General features: G+C 47.5%; 1 protein-coding gene across 3 annotated transcripts in view; it reads left to right on the forward strand.

Moving 5' to 3' along the window:
* Positions 1 to 18,577: 18,577 nt before the first annotated feature.
* Positions 18,578 to 21,775, forward strand: part of RNF8 (ring finger protein 8) — a 37,260-nt gene continuing 34,062 nt past the window's right edge. The window contains exon 1 of one of the 3 annotated variants that reach the window (XM_040983300.1): positions 18,578 to 18,804. In XM_040983300.1, coding sequence (XP_040839234.1) covers positions 18,694 to 18,804 — 111 coding nt within the window. In that variant the 5' untranslated portion in view covers positions 18,578 to 18,693. The remainder of the gene's footprint in view (positions 18,805 to 21,775) is intronic. The other 2 variants (XM_040983301.1, XM_040983299.1) reach the window with 2 other exon arrangements.

Consider the following 21,775-nt stretch of genomic DNA (forward strand, 5'->3'; position numbering starts at 1 on the left):
CCCACTTTTTTTTTTTTTAAGGCAGAGTTAGAGAAGGAGAGACAGAGGTCATTTGATTCACTACCAGAATGCCCACAACATTCAGGGCCGGACTTGGCCAAATCCATGAGCCCGGAGCTCAATCCAGGTCTCCCTTGTGAGTGCAGGGATCCAAGCACTTGGGCCATCTACTGCAAGCACATAAAAGCAAGGAGGTGGATCAGAAGTGAAGGAGCCAACACCCACGTGGGTGTCACAGGTAGCACCCTAACCTGGGGCCAGTCCAGGATCACAGCCCTTTGGTCATCCCTACAGAGACAGCAACAGCTTAGCAGGCAGGGAGGGAATCACAGAAAACTCAGTGGAAGAATCCGTATGAGGCAGGATGAGTAAAGACAGCAGCCAGCGATAAGGATCCACAACATGACTGGTCAGAATTGAGATTACTTTGCACAAGCTTAGAGCCACAAGCTGGAAGTCACACCTCTCCCACTCTATGCCAATCTTACTCATCTACCACTTAAGTAATACTCCCCAGGACATTCTTCCCTCACCAAGGTCTCTGAGGAAGAATCAAGAGACCATCTCTATCCCCTGGCACCGCTGCGGTCTGCCAACAAGTTATCATGCACCCTCTTTCCCATCCCATTGGAGAGAGGGTGGGAACATTTCCCTTACTCTCCCCACTCCACCTGACCCTCTCCCCAAGCCCCTCACCTTTGTAATGAACATTTAAAATTTTTAAATAATAATAGAAAAAGAAAATCTCATCAAGTAACTAAAATAAATCTGAGAGAGGGAGACTTACCGTCTGACCCTTTGTGGGAAAAGTTGCTGAGCACTCAGCCCTAGCAAAGGCTGGCTGCTTTCATTCTGCTTAAGCAAGCAACCAGCCCAGTTAGGTTCCAATTGCACGTTCAGCCTCCCCAGCTGTGCGTGGTGGTTCCCAGGTCATTTCCGTTTTTCAAAGGTGTCACTGTGCTCCAGTGGGCTTGTTCTGACCATGCAAAGCTCACTCAGACAAATCCTACTCTAACCGCACCCCCAGGTCCTTGCTCTTTCAGATCACAGCGCTCCGCTCCCCAGTGGGTCTGCTAGCATTGCAGGGTTTCCCTGGAGACAAAAGAGGAAAACACTTTAGGAGAACTGACAGTTTCTTCAAGCTTTGATTTCCTTTCCTGATTTGCTTGTTTGTTTGTTTGTTTGTTTATTAAGATTTCATTATTTATTTGATGTCAGTTACAGAGACAGAACAAGAGGAGCAGGGGGAGAGATATCTTCCACCTGCTGGGTCATTCCCTAGATACACACAATGCTGGGGAACTAGGCTGGCCAAATCCAGGAGCCAGGAGCTTCATCTGGGTCTCCCATTTGGGTGGCAAAGGGCAGCCATCCTTTGCTACTTTCCCAGCAGCCATTAGCAGGGAGCCGGTTGGGACGTGGAGCAGCCAGGACACAAACCAGTGCTGATGTGGGATGCTGGTATCACAAGCATTGGTTCTACCCACTATGCCAGAGTGCCAGCGCTGCTTGTTTATTTTTCAGAGTCCTCAAGTAGGTGGTGTTTTATCTCCAACTGTTAGCTATTACCTGTGGCAGAAAATAGCAACAATGGGCTTGGGCTTACTCCATCCTGTGTAGCATCAGAAGGTCCTTTTTTTTTTTTTTTTTTCTTTTTCCATAAATTGCAACCTACACGTTAAAAAAAAAAAATACATTTTACAACTGAAACCCGATACACACACACACAGCATGACCAGTGTTTCACAGTGTGTATTCATTCTTACCTGTGTGATGACCTCTGACCTGTTCCATCACACTTCTTTTTAAAATTGTGGTTAACACTCATTGCTCAGCGTGAAAAGTGTTTGGAAGCACGGTTGTATGGGCTATTTCTAAAATGAGAGCTTCAACTGTTTGTAGCTGAAATAAACTTTAGCTCCTTTCACCAACTCCTGGATGTCCTATACCAGATCTGAGAGTACAACAAATATGTGAGTTGGGAAAAATGTCGTGAGAGTTGTATCTTGACCTTGGGTTGCCCAACTCCAGGTTCTCCCTGTAGGAAGCGCTCCCATGCTCTCACCTCCCCTTCCCCAACTCCAGACAGAAATGAGCTGACCTAATGATCTCTGTATCCCCCAACACAGACCAGTCAAAGCCATTCCAAGCCTACATTTTTTCGGGTGCCAGATCACCGTGCAGCTAGCTCTGCCCGGAGGAAGAGAAGGCTGCAGGATGGACACCCCAGCTCCTCTGCCTGCTTGCCCTTCTTCCCTCCCGCCTTCCCTTCCAACCCCCACCAGCTCCTTCATAAAATCAGATGGGTAATAAATATTTAAAGTGGATGCTGATCCTTTGCAAGTTGACTCACCAGAGGCAGACTAAAAAGAAAGGAGGTGGCTGCCTGCGATACTGGCTTGGTGTAGCTCCGGAATCTTCACCTTAAAGGCAACCACAGCTCTCTCCAGAATATAATCAATGGAGTGATTCATTGTAAGTACTGCCAGCAGCTGGTGCCATGGTGCAGCACATTAAGCTCACTGCTTACAGTGCCGCTGCCCTGCCTCAGAGTGCAGGGATGAGTCTTGGCAACTTAACTTCTGATCCAGCTCCTTGCTAATGAACTCAGGAAAGCAATGAAAAGTGTCCCAAGGGCTTGGGCTTCCACATGGAGACCCAGATGGAGCTCTTGGCTCCTGACTTTGGCCTAGCCTGGCTGGGACCATTGTGACCATTTGCAAAGTGAACCACTAGGTAGAATCTCTCTCTCTTCCTCTCTTCCTCTCCTTGCCTTCCAAATAAATCATTATTTTTTAAAGTAAGTAATTCTAAAGTCTAATAAACTTGATATACATCATCAGAAATATCTTACAGTCCTTTACTTAAGACCCTCTTTGGCCAAGCTGTCCACAAAATGGTCCTCTTTCCTCTCCTCATCTGCTTCTGGTTTCCTAAAAACATTTTCCTTTTTTAAATAAAGCTGTCTTTCTGGGCCTGGTACAGTAGTGTAGTAGCTAAAGTCCTCGTAGGTTCATGTCCCAGCTGCTCCACTTCCCATCCAGCTCCCTGCTTGTGGCCTGTGAAAGCAGTCAAGGACGGCTCAAAGCCTTGGGACCCTGCACCCACATGGGAGACCTAGAAACTCCTGGCTTTGGATCAGCTCAATTCTGGCTGCTATAGCCATTTATAGGGTGAACCAGTAGATGGAAGACCTCTCCTGCTCTCTGCAAATATGCCTTTCCAATATAAACAGATAAATCTTTAAAATAAAAAAATAAAAAATAAAAGCCATCCTTCCCTGACCCCTTCAGCTTGGAGGCTGGCATCTTGGGGGTGGCTGGGGCAGTGATGGCAGTGGAAAAAGGGAGAAAAGGAGGTCAGCCTGGATGTGGCTCCTCCCCCAGTTCCATTCCAGCCCTGCCTCCTTTACATACACACACACACTGACTGGATCATTCCAATAACGATCCTCCAAATTCCTCCAAGTCTGCACACTTACTGCCCACTCCACTCTCAGGGACAGCTAAGCGAGGCAAGCTGTGGAAAAGCCAGGTCTATGACCTGGGGTCTCAAGAAAAGTCAGCACTGTGGGGAGGGGGGGCCACTGAGTGCTTTGCTTGCAGTGCCGCATCAAGACCCTGGCTCAGTCTCTCAAAGACATAATGAAAAAGTTCCATCTCACCCTGACTGAACCTCACCCAGGAGACCCACACTTCAAATCAACTGGCAGAGCTGCATCCCCGAGGGGCTCAGCCCTTGCTCGCAGACACAGCAGTTTTGGTGTCCATGCTTTAAAAACTCATCTTGCTTGGATGTGTGTTATAAAAAAAAAGTCTAAAATTGATGGAAAGGATTTCTGCTTTATAGCTTCACCCATTTAAGGAAGGGAAAACATCCTGTTTTTAGGTTTCTCGGAGCACAGCAAACCACAGGGAGTTAGTGTTGGTACCTGCAGGAGACAGCCGCTGGGGCAGACCCTACCTTCTGTGTGACAACCCCTGAGCATTGCTGAGTGCTTGCAGTATATCTAACAAGGTACACATATCTAACAAGAACTGGCCCTCCGAGAAGACTTGCAAGTCAGGCATTGTTGCTAGCATTGCTGTCAAATCCCAAGTGGGGAAATTAAGGAACTGGCTCAAGATCTCTGCCCTGGAAAATGGCAGAGCTTGGATGTGAACTCAGGTGGCCTGGCTCAGAGTCCACACCCTTGACCACCACACTGCAACAGCCTCAAGTTCACCTGTCAATGCAGTGAACTAGCCATGTCACTTACATTGCCATCCTTTCATTCACCTTTGCCTTCCTTTAGCCAAGGAAGGCAAAAAGAAAGGAAATAAGGGGCAGGGAGGGGGAGAGAGAGCTAATAAATGTGTGTTCTCATGTAATTCATCAAGCCGAGTTCTAAAGTCTGGAATCGTCCTGCTCCCCAGGCCAGAGCTATTTCTGGGTAGTGGCTGGATTTTGGGGACAGGGATAAGACGGGGAATTTCACTACCCAACCATCCTCAGATGTGAAAGGGCTTGTCGGGTCCATTCTGAGTGTTTGCACAAGGAATGTGTGTCGCTTCTGGGACATGGTGCTGATGTGCCTTCCCCATTTCCTTTTGCTGTTTCACTCTCTGAATGCAAAGGACCCAGAACCCTGGGAGGCAGAGAGGCCATAGGTTGGTAGTCCAGTCTCCCAAGTGGTTTCAGGGAGAGGTGGACCACTCACCAGGAACACAGCCCTGAGCAAGCACAGTGTCCTGTCTGTTTCCTAGCTGTGAATTCAACTAACCATGCTATCTGAAAAGATGAACATTTAACGTAAGGATCAAACCACAGGTTAGGATGCCAGCATCCCACACCCCACACCACCATGTCCCTGAAGTGGCATACCCAACACTGCCAGATCCTAGGAGACAGCAAGGATGGCTTAATCCTTGGTTCCCTGCTATTTATTTAGGGGACCTGGGTTGAGTTTTCAGCTCCTATCTTCAAAGGGTTCAATCTTGACCATTGTGGGCATTTGGGAAATGAAACAAGATGAGAGAGAGTTCTAGTTCTCTCTCTCTCTCTCTCTCTCTCTCTCTCTCTCTCTCTCAGAAATAAAGTACATGGCAGAATGTCAATAGGTTATATGTAAATATATGAGGGTCGTGCAGCCAATCTCCTAAGAATAGCAAGGGATGACTGTACCTGAGTAAGAAATAATTAGCTCCTATGATGGTAAACCACTGAAACTTGAGGTTTGTAAATTCCTGGAGTTAGTACTACCCTAAAGAATATATAAAGCACACAATCAACAACTGCCCAAGAGCCACCAATACATTAATATATTCCCACATCATTCCTGTTTCGGTTCTTTTTTTTTTAATTATTTATTTAAAAGAGCAACAGGGGTTGGGCAGGGAGAACCTTCCATTAGCTGTTTCACTTCATAAATGCCCACACCAGGCAGAGTTGGGCTGCAGCACCCACCAGCATGAGCTAGAACTGTGTACAAGCAGGGTCAGGCCAGGCTCCAGCACCCACTGGCAAAAGCCAAAGTGAGACCAGACTGTGTAGGGCTGAACACCTGTCAGCCTGCATGTGAGCTGGTTAGGGGAGAGCCAGGGTAGGCTAAGTCACCATATCCTCTGGTACACACATGAACCAAAGTACAAGTTAGTCAGGCTTTGCTGCATCAGCTGGCAAGTGCTGGGAATGGAGGCTGAGAGTGGACCCATTAGGGAAACTGTGGGCATCCCTCTGATCCACTGCTCCCACTGGTGAACATGAGAACCAGGACTGGGGAAAGACCTAACTAGACAGGCAGTGTCACCCACCAGCATAAGTGGGGTACCTGGATCATGGGTCAGTCAGGCTGTGCTGGGATGCAGCACCTATTGATGTGTACAACAGCCTAATGAGATATGGGACAGACTGGACTTGTCTACTGCACATACTGCAGGAACTGGGGCTGGGGGTGGGCCTGGTGAGCGTTATTGGGGGTCACTGTGACTAGGCTGTGGTTCCCACTGGTGTGTGTGAGGGCCAAATGTGTGGTGGGTGGAGCTGGGCTGAGCCATAGTATCCTTTTGTTATACCATGGGATGGGCCTGGGGACAGAACTGGCAGGGCGGTTGCACCCGCCAGTGTGTGTAGGCTGATATGGATAATGGAGTGAGCCGAACCGTGCACTGGCTGGCACACACAGGACTCAGGTCTGGGGTCATCTCTGGTGAGGTTTCTTTGGGGACTTCCCCGAACTGGACCGCTGGACTCAAAACTCCAACTGTGGGAAAAATCACAGGATCTGTGGTCTGACTGTGGAGTGCATGTGTCAGAACTGGACCTCCTCAGTTGCTGAAGATGGTGTAGTGGACAGCATGCCCAGATGCACATGAGGGGATATGGCAATTTATTGAGGCCTGCAGAGGACATCTAATACCATAGCAGAGGACGGAGGGCAGAACAAATTGGATAGCTCTCTCAGTCAGGCTTTGAAGCAAGTATCCGGCTGAATGGAGACTCTAGGGTGGACTGTGTCAGCCAATGGACCTTGGAAGGATTTCCTGATACCTGGAGCAATGAAATCAACAGCATTTCAGAACTACTGAAAGCATTTGAGCAGTACCCTCAGAGCATGCTCCACAGTAGCAACCCTGGAATGACATCGGGGAACCATCTCTTATCCCCAATTACTGATGTAGTTGGGACGCTAGGTGTGCCTTCTCCCCTTGTTTCACTGCTTCCCCCAATACAGGAATAACAAAAAGAAAATTGGAAACAATGGTCTCATCCACTTTCTCCTGTTGCTCGACCCTTCCACTCTGGTTGGTGGTCCATATGAGCATGCATCCTTCTTGGCTATGTAAATGTTATCAAGAATAAATTTAAAAAAATATTAAAGAGGGCTCGGTGCGAATGCACAAGTGGTTAAGGTCCTCGCCTTGCACGCCCGGGATCCCATATGGGCGCCGGTTCTAATCCCAGCAGCCCCGCTTCCCATCCAGCTCCCTGCCTGTGGCCTGGGAAAGCAGTCGAGGATGGCCCAAGGCTTTGGGACCCTGCACCCGCGTGGGAGACCCAGAAGAGGCTCCTGGCTTCTGGCATAGCACCGGCCGTTGTGCTGACTTGGGCAGTGAATCATCGGATGGAAGATCTTCCTCTCTGTCTCTCCTCTCTGTATATCCGCCTTTCCAATAGAAATAAAATAAATCTTAAAAAAATATATATTAAAGAGGTAGAGCAGTAAGGGTGGGGTAGAGAGAATCTTACATTAGCTGTTTTACTTTGTAAATGCCCGCAATAGGCAGGGTTGGGCCAGACCAAAATCACTCTAGTCTCCCACTGGAATGGCAGAGACCCAAGTTCTTGGGTCATCCTCTACTCCCTTCCCATGTGTATTAGCTGGAATCTGGATTGGTAACAGCAGCCCTGGGTTGAACCTGGGCTCCATTTGAGATGCTGCCATTGCAAGCTGCAATTTAACTCACGTTACCAAAAACAGTCACCCCTGTTCAAATAAATAAAAATAAATCTTCATTGCTTGACAAATCACCTAAAATCCAAATGACTTCACAGTCCCTAGATTGTGTCCACAGACTTTGTGGTTGGAGAGTTCATTTAGGGCACCACAGGGATGGCTTGGATCGACTCTGTAATGTTTGGGGCCTCAGCTGCAGAAACTCAAAAGACTAAGGATGACTGACTCATCCCGGCACTGGCATCAACCGGGGGTGTCGTCATTCCATGTCTATCAGGTGATGCTGGATGTCTGAGGGAACGGCTGTTGGCTGGGACACATGTGAGTAAACCACCCCCACCTTCACTTACTCACCCCCAAAGGACCAAATGCATGACATCTCTGTCACATAGAGACACTTCTGCCAGAGTCACACGCCCACCTAGACCCAAGGGGAGGAAATACAGGCTCCTTCTTGCACAGTGAGGAGTGACACAGCATCACAGTGCGGGAGTGTGTGGGATGGGAAGGCTTGTAATTATTGTGTGGAACTGTAAACTCCCACACCTCCTTCCACATCTCTCTCCTCTCTTTCCCTTTCTTCCTGCCCTGTACTCTCTGCTCTGCTTGTCATTTTCCATCTCCGATCCCCAAGCCACCCACAGTCAGCTCTCTCTAGCATCCCTCAGCTCTGTTCAGTTGACATTAATTGAGCATAGCATGTGACAGGCGTCAGAACCACAATGTGACATCCTTGTTCTTCCCATCTGCTCTCCCGTTCCTTTCCCCCTCCTGAGGTGGTCATAAAATAAGGCTCCTCGCCCTTGACATTACTGACATATTGGGCTGGAGAACTTGTGAGTGGGAGGCTGCTGAGCAGCATACGTGGTCTCCACTCCTTAAATGCCAGGGCTCCTCTGCTCCCACCATGACAATCAAAAGGGTCTTCAGACATTGGACTTCAGTAGGGGGCAAAATCAAACCCTAGTGGAAGCCTCTGTCATGGAGTGATATCTACAGAAGGTGGGGTTAATGAATGTCCCCAAATCCTAGAGGGCAGTGGCCTTCAAGCTGATTGCCCTCTGCTGTGACAAAACAGTGAACATACAGCTTCAATATATGCACGTTATTGATTCATGTATTTGCTCTGCATGTTGCCCTTTTGTCTAATTACAAAATAATTACAAAATAAATGCTTCAAAGAGGAAGGGATAAAAATCTAATGAGACATCCTGATGTGTTCTTGCCACAAATGAATCCTTTTGTACATGCCTTGAGAATGGCCATTCCTAACACTGCAGTGTAAGGAACACAGCCTAATTTAAGGCTAGTCAGATCCAGGTTCACAGCCAGGTTTCAGTGCCCTGCAGTGCCATTGTCTAGCTGAGTTACATTTATTTAGCCAATAAAATGTAAGGAATAGGGCCTGATGCCATGTTATAGTAGATTTAGTCTTTACCTGCAGCACCAGCATCCCTGATGGGCACCAGATCAAGTTCCGGCCACTCCACTTCTGATCCAGTCCCCTACTTACGATCTGGGAAACCAGCAGTAGAGGATGGTTCAAGTGCCTGGGTTCCTGTACCCAAGTAGGAGATGTGGAAGAAACTCCTGGCTCCTGGCTTTAGACTGGCCCAGTGCCCGTCATTGTGGGCATTTGGGGAGGTGAACCAGCAGATGGGAGATAGCTCTCTCTGTCTCTCCTTCTGTAAATCTGTCTTTCCTATCAAAATAATGTCTTTTTTAAAAAAGGATGCATTCGGGCCTGACGCAATGGTGCAGTGGTTAAGGTCCTTGCCTTGCATACCCGGGATCCCATATGGGCGCCGGTTCTATCCCGGCAGCCCCGCTTCCCATCCAGCTCCCTGCCTGTGGCCCGGGAAAGCAGTGGAGGACGGCCCAAAGCTTTGGGATCCTGTACCCGCGTGGGAGACCCAGAAGAGGCTCCTGGCTTCAGATTGGCATAGCATCGGCTGTTGCGCTCACTTGGGGAGTGAATCATCGGACGGAAGATCTTCCTCTCTGTCTCTCGTCTCTGTATATCTGCCTTTCCAATAAAAATAAAATAAAAATCTTTAAAAAAAAAAAGGCAAAATTTACATTGTGACAGAGAGATAAATATTTTTAAAAATTAATAAAAAGGATGCATTCATTTCTATTGGAAAGGCAGATTCACAGGGAGCAGGAGAGATGGAGAGAAAGATCCACTGATTTGCTCCCCAAGTGGCCGCAATGGCTGGAGGTGAGCTCATCTGAAGCCAGGAGCAAGGAGCTTCTTTGGGTCTCCCATGTGAGTGCAAGGTCCCAAGGCTTTGGGTCATCCTCTATTGCTTCCCCAGGTCACAAGCAGGGGGCTGGATGAAGTAACTGGGTTGTGAACTGGCATTCATATGAGATCCTGGCACATGTAAGGCATGGATTTAGCCACTGAGCCATTATGCTAAGCCCAGCAGGTCTTTGTTTGTTTGTTTGTTTTTAAGGGAGGAATAGGATGGAAAACAAGATATAACCCTTAGGAAATACTTGTAAGTAAAATCTTAAGCAATGCATTAATCTTAGGTTCCTCACAACTAAAAAGGGGAGGTCTTTGAAGATAGCAGTGAGTATTAAGTGAGATCATGTAGAAAAAGCATATACTAGGTAGTTGAAAGTGCTGTCTACTAATTCATTACTGAACTCTCTGCAAAAAGACTGGGAATAACACTACTGTATATCAGTAGGGGACTGACTGAATAAAAAATAATACATTTACACACTGGAATAATGCTTTATGTTATATTTGGCTACGGAGTAATCTCCAGGATACATCATTAAATAGAACAAGCAAGGTGGGACCAGAGTTGTGTGGTACAGTAGGGTAAGGCATTACCCGCCATGCCAACTTCTTATATTGGAGTGCTAGTCCAAGTCCTGGCTGTTCCATTCCCAGTCTAGCTCCCTGCTAAGGCATGTGGCAAAGTAGTGGCCCACACCACACATGGGACAGAAACAGATGGAGTCCCAGGCTCCTCGCTCAATCTGGATCAGCACTGGCGACAGCCAGTAGATGGAAGATCATTCTCTATCTCTGTCTCTATCTCTCCTTCTCTCTCTGTCACTCTGCCTTTCAAATAGATCAAAAGATAAAAGAAGAAAATAAGAAAAAAGGGAATGAAGGAGAAAAGGAACGAGAGAAGGAAAGGGAAAAAAAATGAAACAAAACACCGAAGCAAGGTGCAGTGGGCAGGGGCAACTGAGTAGGTGAGATCTGAAAGATTTTTCTGGAGTAGTCAAACTACTCTTTGTGATCCAGAACAGTGGGTGCATCATACTTTTCTTTTAATAGAAGCTCACAGAATTCTGTAGTGACTGAACCTGAATTATATATAGACCTTAACGTATACATTAACCAATAATGATGAGTGCCAACTTGTATACATTTTAAAGGATCATTTAGTAAGCCAGGGATCCTGGAAAAATGCAGGCTGCGACAAAAACAAATCTATTTATGGTTGCAGGTACTATGACACAGCAAGTCAAGCTACCACTTGGAACTACTGCATCCCAAATGTTCCTGATATTATATCCTGCCTCCACTTCTAATACAGCTCTCCCTGCTAATGCACAAAAGAGGAAGCAAACTATGGCTCAAGTTCTTGGGCCATTGTCACCCTTGTGACTGACTCAGATGGAGTTCCTTATTCTCCACTCCAACCTGACCTCGACCCAGCTATTGCAGACATTTGGGGCATGAAACAGCCAGTGGACAATCTCTCTCTCCAGAGACAGATAGATGGATGGATAGTTAGATAGATAGATAGATAGATAGATAGATAGATAGATAGATAGATAGATAGACGTGTGTCACTCAGCCTCTCAAATAAATAATAAATAAACAATGCAACTTCTTTTTTCTAGTTTTTTTTTTAAGATTTATTTATTTATTGGAAAGTCAGATATACAGAGAGGAGGAGAGACAGGAAGATTTTCCGTCCGATGATTCATTCCCAAGTGAGTGCATCGGCCAATGCTATGCCTATCCAAAGCCAGGATCCAGGAACTTCTTCCAGGTATCCCACACGGGTGCAGGGTCCCAAAGCTTTGGGCCATCCTCGACTGCTTTCCCAGGCCATAAGCAGGGAACTGGATAGGAAGTGGAGCTGCCGGGATTAGAACCGGTGCCCATATGGGATCCCAGCATGTTCAAGGCGAGGACTTCAGCCGCTAGGCCACACTGCCAGGCCCTTTTTTCTAGTTTGTAAAGCAAGGTTTATTTAAGGAGAAGAGAGAGACTGGTACCTGCCCTAGCAGCAGGAGGGGGCTGCAAGGAAGGAAAGACCCCAGATCTCCTGCCATAGTGACAGAAGGGGATCCAAAAAAGGAAAGGAAAAAAACTAATACAACTTTTTAAAAGTACTGTAGCATTACAAATATATGAAGTGGGCCCAGTGCAATGGCCTAGTAGCTAAAATCCTCGCCTTGCAACTACTGCGATCCCATATGGGCATCGGTTTATGTCGTGGCTAATCCAATTCCCAATCAGTTCCCTGCTTCTAGCTTGGGAAATTAGTAGAGGATGGCCCAAAGCCTTGGGACCTTGTACCCACATGGGAAACCCGGGAAAAGCTCCTGGCTTCTCGCTTTGGATTGACCTAGCTCCAGTCATTGCAGCCACTTGAGGAGTGAACCAGCAGATGGAAGATCTTTCTCTTTGTCTTTCTCTCCATAGGTCTGACTTTCCAATAAAATAACAATCTTAAAAAAGAAAGAAAGAAAAAAAAAAACCCACCCAAATATATGAAGCAATCTTTTTAAAGGAGTTAGGGAAAAGGGGTGCTGATCTAAGTAACTTTAGAAATACATGATTTGTAAGTCTCATAGCAAAGGACATGCATCAAGCCTTGCACTGCAGTTGGTGAATTTGTTTCCACAGACATATGAGCCCATGGTCCTGAAACCACTTGAGATGTATGCTGAGAATTAAGCATTCAGCAAAGGCCTGAAAGACAAAGGAAGCAGGCTTCTCACTTTTCCAGGGGAAAGTCACAAATAAGCCACATGGAGAGCTGGAAGGTCCAGGCAGTTATAGCCAAGAGTTGTAAGAATCAGTATGAACTCAGGTTTCACATGTTGACCACCTTACCTGCCAGCTCTGAATTCATGGATTCAACCAATCTCAAATGGAAAATATTTGGGAAAAAACTGCATTTACATTGAACACATACAGACTTCTTGTTGTTGTTATTATTCCATAAACAATACAGCAAAACAACCATTTACATGACTTTTTTGCTGCTTATTAACTAGTACAAATAATCCAGACATTATTAACAGCATGAGGAAGGATGTGTGTGGAGTTATATGCCTATATTGTGCTTTTATACAAGGAAATTGAGCATCTGTTTGTGGCAGGTCCTGGAGCCAGTTCCATGGAAACCAAAGGAAAAGTGTACACACATACACTTGTAGATGTATGTATAAATATCCATGTGTATTGGTACATGAATAGCCAGTGTTCATCACAGGCCTTCTGTCAGGGGAGAGGAGCTAGATGCAGAGGCATCCTGCTAGCAACAGATCTTGGTTTCTAACTTTTTTTTAAAATGTGCTTTGGGGCCCAGCAGCGTGGCCTAGCAGCTAAAGTCCTCGCCTTGAACATGCTGGGATCCCATATGAGTGCTGGTTCTAATCCCGGCAGCTCCACTTCCCGTGCAGCTGCCTGCTTGTGGCCTGGGAAAGCAGTCGAGGATGGCCCAAAGCTTTGGGACCCTGCACCCGTGTGGGAGACCTGGAAGAAGTTCCTGGATCCTGGCTTTGGATCAGCATAGCATCGGCCATTGCACTCACTTGGGAATGAATCATTGGATGGAAGATCTTCCTCTCTGTCTCTCCTCCTCTCTGTATATCTGACTTTCCAATAAATAAATAAATTTTAAAAAATTAAAAATGTGTTCTTATTTATTTGAGAGGCAGACTGAAGGGATTTGTGGGGCAGAAAAAGAGAGATTTTATCTGCTGGCTCACTCCCCAAATACCCACAACAGCCAGGAGCGAGGAGCTGCACGTCAGCCTCCTAGGAACCCAAGCAGTTGAGTCATTGTCTGCTGTCTCAGGTGCATTAGCAGGAAGCTGGATCATAAGCAGAGGTGGAACAGATCCCTGTCACTCTGTCATAGGAAGTAACACCTTAGACCTTTGTGCCACTACACCTGCCTTCTGGATATTATTTGTTTGTTTTAAGATTCATCTATTATTTATTGTTTTTAAAAAGATTTATTTATTTTTATTGGAAAGGCAGATATACAGAGAGGAGGAGAGACAGAAAGGAATATCTTCCATCTGATGGTTCACTCCCCAGGCGGCCGTAATGGTGGAGCTGAGCCAATCCAAAGCCAGGAGCCAGGGGCTCTTCTGAGTCATCCATGTGGATGGAGAGTCCCAATGCTTTGGGCTGTCCTTGACTGCCTTCCAGGCCACAAGCAGGGAGCTGGATGGGAAGCGGGGCTGCTGGGACTAGAACCACCGCCCATGTGGGATCCTGGCATGTTCAAGGCGAGGACTTTAACCACTACGCCATCGTGCTGGGCCCTATTATTATTATTATTGTTGTTGTTGTTATTATTGTTATTTTAAATTTAAAGGTGGATTTAGAGAGAGAAGAAGAGAAAGAAAGATCTTCCATCCACTGGTTCTCTCCCCAAGTGGCTGTAATGGCTGGAGTTGAGTTGACCCAAAGCCAGGAGCCAGGAGCTTCTTCCAGGTCGCCCATGCAGGTACAGAGTCCCAAGGCTTTGGGCCATCCTTGACTCCTTTTCTAGGCCACAAGCAGGGAGCTGGATGGGAAGTGGAACTGCCAGGACATGAACTGGCACCCATATAGGAGCCCGTAGGTTACAAGGTAAAGATTTAGCCACAGGCCCTTGTATTTTTTAATGCCAATTTCCAATAAAAGGAACCAGAGCTCCATGCAGAAATGGCCGATCCTAGGTATAGGGCATCCCCTACGATTAAAGGAGGAGCTTTTCAATGAAACACAGTAACAAAATGGGTCAAAAGGGTTACTGCAGCCAATTAGAAGAGCTAGCAATGGCTAAAGCAGGAATGATTTGACTAATAAACAACAAGGCAGTATTGGTTTATAACCTAAAATATAAACTGGAGGTTTGCTGACCCATCCTAATATAAATATATACCCAGGAGGGCCCGGCGCGGTGGCGCAAGTGGTTAAGGTCCTCGCCTTGCACGCCCAGGATCCCATATGGGTGTCGGTTCTATCCCGGCAGCCCCGCTTCCCTTCCAGCTCCCTGCCTGTGGCCCAGGAAAGCAGCAGAGGACAGCCCAAAGCTTTGGGACCCTGCACCCATGTGGGAGACCTGGAAGAGGCTCCTGGCTCCTGGATAGGCATAGCATCAGCCGTTGCGCTCACTTGGGGAATGAATCATTGGACGGAAGATCTTCCTCTCTGTCTCTCTTCTCTGTATATCCGCCTTTCCAATAAAAAAAAATAATAAAAATAAATCTTTAAAAAAAAAATAAATATATACCCAGGAGAAGAGACAAAGCTCTTCCTAAAAGAAATCCAAATGGGGCCAGCACCATGGCGTGGTGAGCTAAGCTTCAGCCAACAGCAACAATCACCTATATGAGTGCCAGTTCATGTCCCAGCTCTGCTCCACTTTCAGTCCAGCTCCCTGCTTGTGGCTTGGGAAAGCAGTGGAGGATAGCTCAAGTCCTTGGGCCCCTGTGCCCATAAGCAGAGCTTGAGGAGGCTCATTGATCTTGGCTGTCCCAGCCACTCCACTTCTGATCCAGTTCCCTGTTAATGTCCTGAGAAAAGCAGTGGAAAATGACCCAAAACCTTGGGCCACTGCACTGCACTCACATGGAAAACCTGAAGAAGCTCCTGGATCCTTGCATCTGATAGGCCCAGCTCTGGCCAAAGCAGTCATTTGGGGAGTGAGGCTCTCCTCTCTCTGTAATTCTTTTCAGTAAAATAAATTCTTAAAGAAAAACAGAAATCCAAATGGTTTATGTAGAAACCCTGCATTAGGAAGCAGAGTATCATTCCCCATTCCTCCCCACCGACTAGCGGCTTTCTTTCACAAGCACAGTATGGAAGGAGGGCGAACTGAGTAACACCTCTCCAGGCAGGTGCTTAAGCATGTACCCTGGATCCACGTGACGAAAAGGGTATTAACTGCTTCCATCTTCCTCCCCAAAGCCTATGATCCCAGTTTAATCATGAGCAAAACACGACATGAATCCCAATAGATGGTCACACTACAGAACTCCTGACCATTATTCCACTGGTGGTCAAGCCCATCCAAACCAGGGAAAGCTTGGAAATCCATCAGAGCCTAGAGCAGCCCGAGGAGACCAGCTGAGCAAACCTAGGGATGGCCTCTGGGACACCTGCTGTTCTTGTTCTTGGCGTCCTAACAGACACCCATGCACAGCTGGGGAAGCATGCTGTGAGTGTAGCTGTGGCTCACACCCATTTTCCTGATCTCTTGTGAGGTCCCAAACTGCAGTTCGTTTCTTTCTTTTTTTTTTTTTCTTTTTCTTCTTTTTAAGATTTATTTATTTTTATTGAAAAGGCAGATTTTAAGGAGAGAGAGACAGAAAGATCCTTTTTTTTTAAAAAAATATTTATTTTTATTGCAAAGTCAGATATACAGAGAGGAACAGAGAGAAAGATCTTCCGTCTGATGATTCATTCCCCAAGTGACCTCAATGGGCAGTGCTGCGCCGATCTAAAGCCAGGAACTTCCTCCAGGTCTCCCATGTGGATGCATGGTCCTAAGGCTTTGATCCATCCTCTCCTGCCTTCCCAGGGCACAAACAGGGAGCTGGAAGGAGTTGGGGCATGAACCAGAACCTATATAGGATCCCAGTGCTCAGAACTGGAGGATTAGTTGAGCTATAATGCCAGGCCCAGGCTGCAGTTCTTGATTTGACAGTGCCACACAGATAAAAATGCTGCAGGCCGGAATTGAGGCCAGAGTTAGGAAACTAGGCATTGGAAAGAGACCTAAGTTTAAGTCTTGTTATATGAAAGTTACTAGATCTTTCTAGGTCTCTTTTCTCATCATTCTTAAGTAGGAAGTTTGAGTGTAACCACCATCATGGCACAGCAGGTTAAGCCCCCTTTTGGCATGCCTGCATCCCCATATCATTCTGCTGAGTTCAAGTCCTGGCCATGCATGACCCTTCTGATTCAGTTTCCTGCTAAGATGCCTGGGAAAGCAGAGGAAGATGGTTCAAGTACTTGGGTCCTTGCCACTCACGTGGGAGAATCTGATGAAGTTTCAGACTCCTGGCTTCACATTGGTCAAGCACTGGTTGTTGCAGGCATTTGAGGAGTGATCTTCCTGTCATTCAGTCTTTCAAATATTATAGATAAACATTTAAAAAAAGATTTGTTAATTTATTTGAATTACAGAGAGGAGTGACATAGAGCAAAGTTTTTCATTCATTGGTTCACTCTTCAAATGGCTGTGATGCCCAGGGCTGAGCCAGCCAAAGTCAGGGGACAGGAGCTTCTTCTGGGCCCCCCTTGATGGTACAGGAGTCCAAGCACTTGGGCCATCTTCTCCTGTTTTCCCAGGTACATTAACAGGGAACTGGATCACAAGTGGAGCTGCTGGGACTCGAACTGGTATCTATATAGGATGCAGGTACTGAACGCAGTGACTCAACCGGCTGTGTCACAGTGTCAGACCAATAAATTACTTATTTAGAAAAAAAAATAATGTATGTAGGGTGCTTGGCCTAGTTCCTGGCACTTAGCTTTTAGCAAACACTAGTCTTTTAATGTCGTACTGTGCATGATGCATTCAATATATGTATATTTATCTCTCTGTATATTTTTTCTCCTGACATAATTTAACATAAGAAAACTGTGAGCCAGGCATTGAGAAGCCAAAAGGATAAAAAAGGATATCGAGCCACCACTGGCTTGTCATCACAGATAGCGGCTAACACACTACACTGGAGAACCGAAGGGGAAAAGCCTGAGTGTTTGTTGAAGAAAAAAATTTAAATGAGCCAGCTTGATTTGCATACCACAACATTTAATTTGCATACCATAACATTTACCCATTGGCAGTGTTATTTCAGTTACATTTTTAAAAAAGATTTATTTATTGGAAAGTCAGATATACAGAGAGGAGGACAGCCAGAGAGGAGGAGAGACAGAGAGGAAGATCTTCTGTCCGATGATTCACTCCCCAAGTGACCGCAACGGTCGATGCTATGCCGATCCAAAGCCAGGAGCCAGGAACTTCTTCCAGGTCTCCCACACTGGTGCAGGGTCCCAAAGCTTTGGGCCATCCTCAATTGCTTTCCCAGGCCACAAGCAGGGAGCTGGATGGGAAGTGGGGCAGCCAGGATTAGAACCGGCGCCCATATGGGATCCCGGGCGTGCAAGGCGAGGACCTTAACCACTTGCACCATCGCGCCAGGCCCTTCAGTTACATTTTAGCAAGCGTGCACCATCGCACAGCCATCACCACAACCCACATTGGAAACATTTGCTCACACTCCCAAATTCCTTAAAGCCCGTTTGCTCTCACACCATCCCCAAGATTTGTCCAGAGTACCACTCTTTTTATTATCATTATTCAGGAATAGGAGATGGTCAGGTAGTGTGGTTGTCCCGGCTGGGCTCTCCCACTCCGATGTCTGCTAACCTGCACCTTGGGGAGTGGCTGGCGATGGTTCCAGAACTCAGATCCAGCATCTTGGGGGAGGTCAATCAGTGCCCCATAGCTTCGTACTTGTCCTTTCTGCCTTCTAAACACATGTCACTGAAATGCGATAGGAAAAGAAAATCTTGCAAGGCAGATTATTTAGGTACAGGTGAAGCAGGCCTAAAAACTATCACCAGGTTAAAAGTGGGCATTATTTTAAATAGCATGGCTTTAATCGCTACGAAGCGGCCATAATGAATGGGAGGAAAAAAAAGAAAAACATTTTTTTTTTTTCAGGAGTGAAGGAAGGCTCCAATCTGGGAACCGCAGAACTGCGAGGAGCGGCTCGGCAGAAGCTGCAGGGAGGCGAGCGTGGCGAGCAGCCATCCCGCCTACGTCACGGTCCCCTCGGCACCGCCCCCGTGCGCAGGCGCGGAGGGCGCTCCGGCTGGGCCGGCAGCCCGAGCGCCGCTCGGCTCGATCGCGCTCGCCGGGCGATTGCTCCTGCCTGTCGTGTAGGTATGGCGCGCGCAAGCCGGCACTCAGGCAGCTGGAACGCAGGTCGGGGTCTCGCTCCGCGCTGAGCGCCAAGCAGGGCCTACTGGGCTCATGGAGAAGCCCGGCTCGTGGGGGACGGCAGTCGGCGCCGGAGGCCAGAGCTGGTGCTTGCGGCGAGTGGGGACGAACGCCGACTGGCTGCTGCTGGAGGACGGGCGCGAGGTGAGGGGCGCCGGGGCAGCGGCCCGGGCCGGCCGGCTGCGCGGACAGGAGGGCGTGGTGGGACGGCTGGGTCCTCGGAGAGGAAGGGGGTTGTGGCGCCAGCAGTTAGCGCGTCGGAAGTGGGAGTGAGGGGGTTTGGGGAAAGGAAGGGAGGAGCAGTCGGATGACGCGGAGAGTTATGGGGAGGTGAGTAGGAGCCCTCCTGGCCTGAGAGAAATGGAGCAGGCAAGTGCTGCTTCGACACAGGCCTGGGGTGGGGAGCACCCGGCGACAGGGCGACGTGTGGAGCTGAGGAGAAGCAAGGGGGCAGGGGGTCTGCCCAGCCCGGGACAGGGGTCCCAGCCAACCCTGAGGGGCAGGAGACTGGGAGGGCGCCAACTTGTCTCCAGTTGCTTTTGAAAAGCGCTTCCGGGTTTGGGGTTGTGTCTCTTGATACCCGAAACTTAATGCATAAGTGTCATCCTTCTTTTCATCTTTTTGTGGATGGTGGGCGGAGGTAAGTTTGATGGTGGATGTATCTGTCGTGTAAGTCTGGGTACTGCCCTGTGGTACCCGCTGAGGTCGGGCAGGGATTCAAAATTCTCTCTGGAGGTGGCCTGTGTTTGTTAATGTGCTCAAACTCTAAAACAAAAAGGAAAGCCGAGAAAAGGATTGCCTTCGGAGGGTCTAGGACTGGAGTGATGCTTCCAGGGGTGCTTCTAGGGCTGAGGCCAGGCTGGGGTCGGGGGAAGGATGCATTGTGAGTCAGGCTACAGTCCTTTTTGGGTCAGGACAAGCTGATTGTGACTGGAGACCATCTGGGTTTTGAGAATAATGTGTATGGAAGGCTCACTTCGCAGTAATAATGGATGGTTGGTTATTATGGTGTAAGCTAAGGACATCTTTCATTACTAGGTATGTTTAGATTTTTGAAATGAGCTAGGAGGACTTGATTGAGTCTTGTTACTTATTGAATCCTGAAGTTGCTTGGTGTACCATGAGAGGGAATGAATAGAATTATGACTCTGAGTGTGTGTTGTGGAGCAGTGGGTTATAACCCAGAACCATTTGCCTCATTTCCCATCCAGGTCCCTGCCAATGTGCCTAGCCAGGAAGATGGCCGGAGTCCTTGGGCCTCTGCCACCCACCTGGGAGACCTGGCTAGTATCCAAACCCTGCCTTCTGGCTGGTCCAGCCCCAGCCATTTCAGCCATTTCAGCCATTTGGGAAGTGAACCAGCAGATGGAAGCTCTTTCTCTAACTCAGCTTTTCAAATAAAGTAAATCTTAAAAAAAAATACACGGTGGCGCAAGTGGTTAAGGTCCTCACCTTGCACGCCCGGATCCCATATGGGCGCCGGTTCTAATCCCGGCAGCCCCACTTCCCATCCAGCTCCCTGCCTGTGGCCTGGGAAAGCAGTCGAGGACAGCCCAAAGCTTTGGGACCCTGCACCCGTGTGGGAGACCCGGAAGAGGCTCCTGGCTTCGGATCGGCATAGCATTGGCCGTTGTGCTCACTTGGGGAGTGAATCATGAAACGGAAGATCTTCCTCTCTGTCTCTCCTCTCTGTATATCTGCCTTTCCAATAAAAAAAAAATAATAAAAATAAATCTTTAAAAAAAAAATACAGCCTGTGAAGAAATGGAATTGACACAATAAAGCAGCTTGAGAACAGCATCTATGGGAGCTGTGTGACCAAGTGCAGGAGTGGGGGATCCTAGAGAGGTGGTTCCTTAAGACAAGCAGAGGTTTAGGTCCAGCCTTGAATATTGCCAGACTAAGGAGTAACCGAGAGATACTTTGTATGCTATATTGTGGTTAAAGTCAGAAAGACATCTGTGCCTTAAAGTAGCTTCTGTATCCAGGTGTTTTTTGCATCAAAGTCTACATTTGCAACAAAGTCCAAGTCTTCCAATTTGAGCACTGCTGGCCCCCTGCATGGCCCTTTTCAAAGGCATGTACCTTTGAAAAACTTCCCAAAGTAAGAAGCTGCTAACACCTAATTATACATCTAATTATACACAGAAATAACTTCTGCAATGGCTTATTTTGTGTACGAGTACAATTTATTTCGTACACATTACTTACTGAATTTTTTTAGCTATATTAATTTTGAATTTTGTGGTCCCAAATGACCACAAAACCCAGGGTTATTCATTTCTTCTTCTTCTTCTTTTTTTTTTTTTGAGACATAGATGTTCTATTTGCTGATTTGTTTCCCAAATGTTGGCAACAGCCACAGCTGGGCCAGCACAAAGCTGGAAGGTGGAGCTTAGTCCAGGTCTTCCAGTTGCATGGTAGGATGCAAGTACCTGAGGCTTCGCTTGCTGCCTTCCAGGTTGTTCACTGGCAGGAAGCTGGAATCAAGAAGTGGAGCTAGGGCAGGAGCCCAGGCACTCTATTATGGGATGTGGGCATCCCAAGCAGTGTGTCAACTCTGTGTCAAAAAGCTGTCATGGATCCGGCAGATGGTGCAGTGGTTAAGGTCCTCGCCTTGCACGCCCGGGATCCCATATGGGCACCAGTTCTAATCCTGGCAGCCCCGCTTCCCTTCTAGCTCCCTGCCTGTGACCTGGGAAAGCAGTTGAGGATGGCCCAAAGCTTTGGGACCCTGCACCAGTGTGGGAGACCTGGAAGAGGCTCCTGGCTTTGGATTGGCTCAGCTCCAGCCGTTGCGGCCAACTGGGGAGTGAATCGTTGGACGGAAGATCTTCCTCTCTGTCTCCTCTCTGTATATCCGCCTTACCAATAAAAAAGAAATAAATCTTTAAAAAAAAAAAAGCTGTCACATATAAAATTACTTCCTCAAGTCCTTGTACATTCATTGCACTCACATACAACTGTAGAGTATTCAAGTGTTAGCTCATTCATTTAATTTAAGTTGCTATGGATGAGTTTATTTCTTCTGAACAGTTTGGCAGTGCTGGAGTTTGGGGGAGGTGGGATGGAGAGAAGAGATGAAAGCATATTCTGAACTATTGAGTAGATTAGC

Source organism: Ochotona curzoniae, unplaced genomic scaffold (assembly GCF_017591425.1).
Source record: "Ochotona curzoniae isolate NIBS_2020 unplaced genomic scaffold, NIBS_Ocur_1.0 contig_3819, whole genome shotgun sequence".
NCBI classification, from domain to species: domain Eukaryota; kingdom Metazoa; phylum Chordata; class Mammalia; order Lagomorpha; family Ochotonidae; genus Ochotona; species Ochotona curzoniae.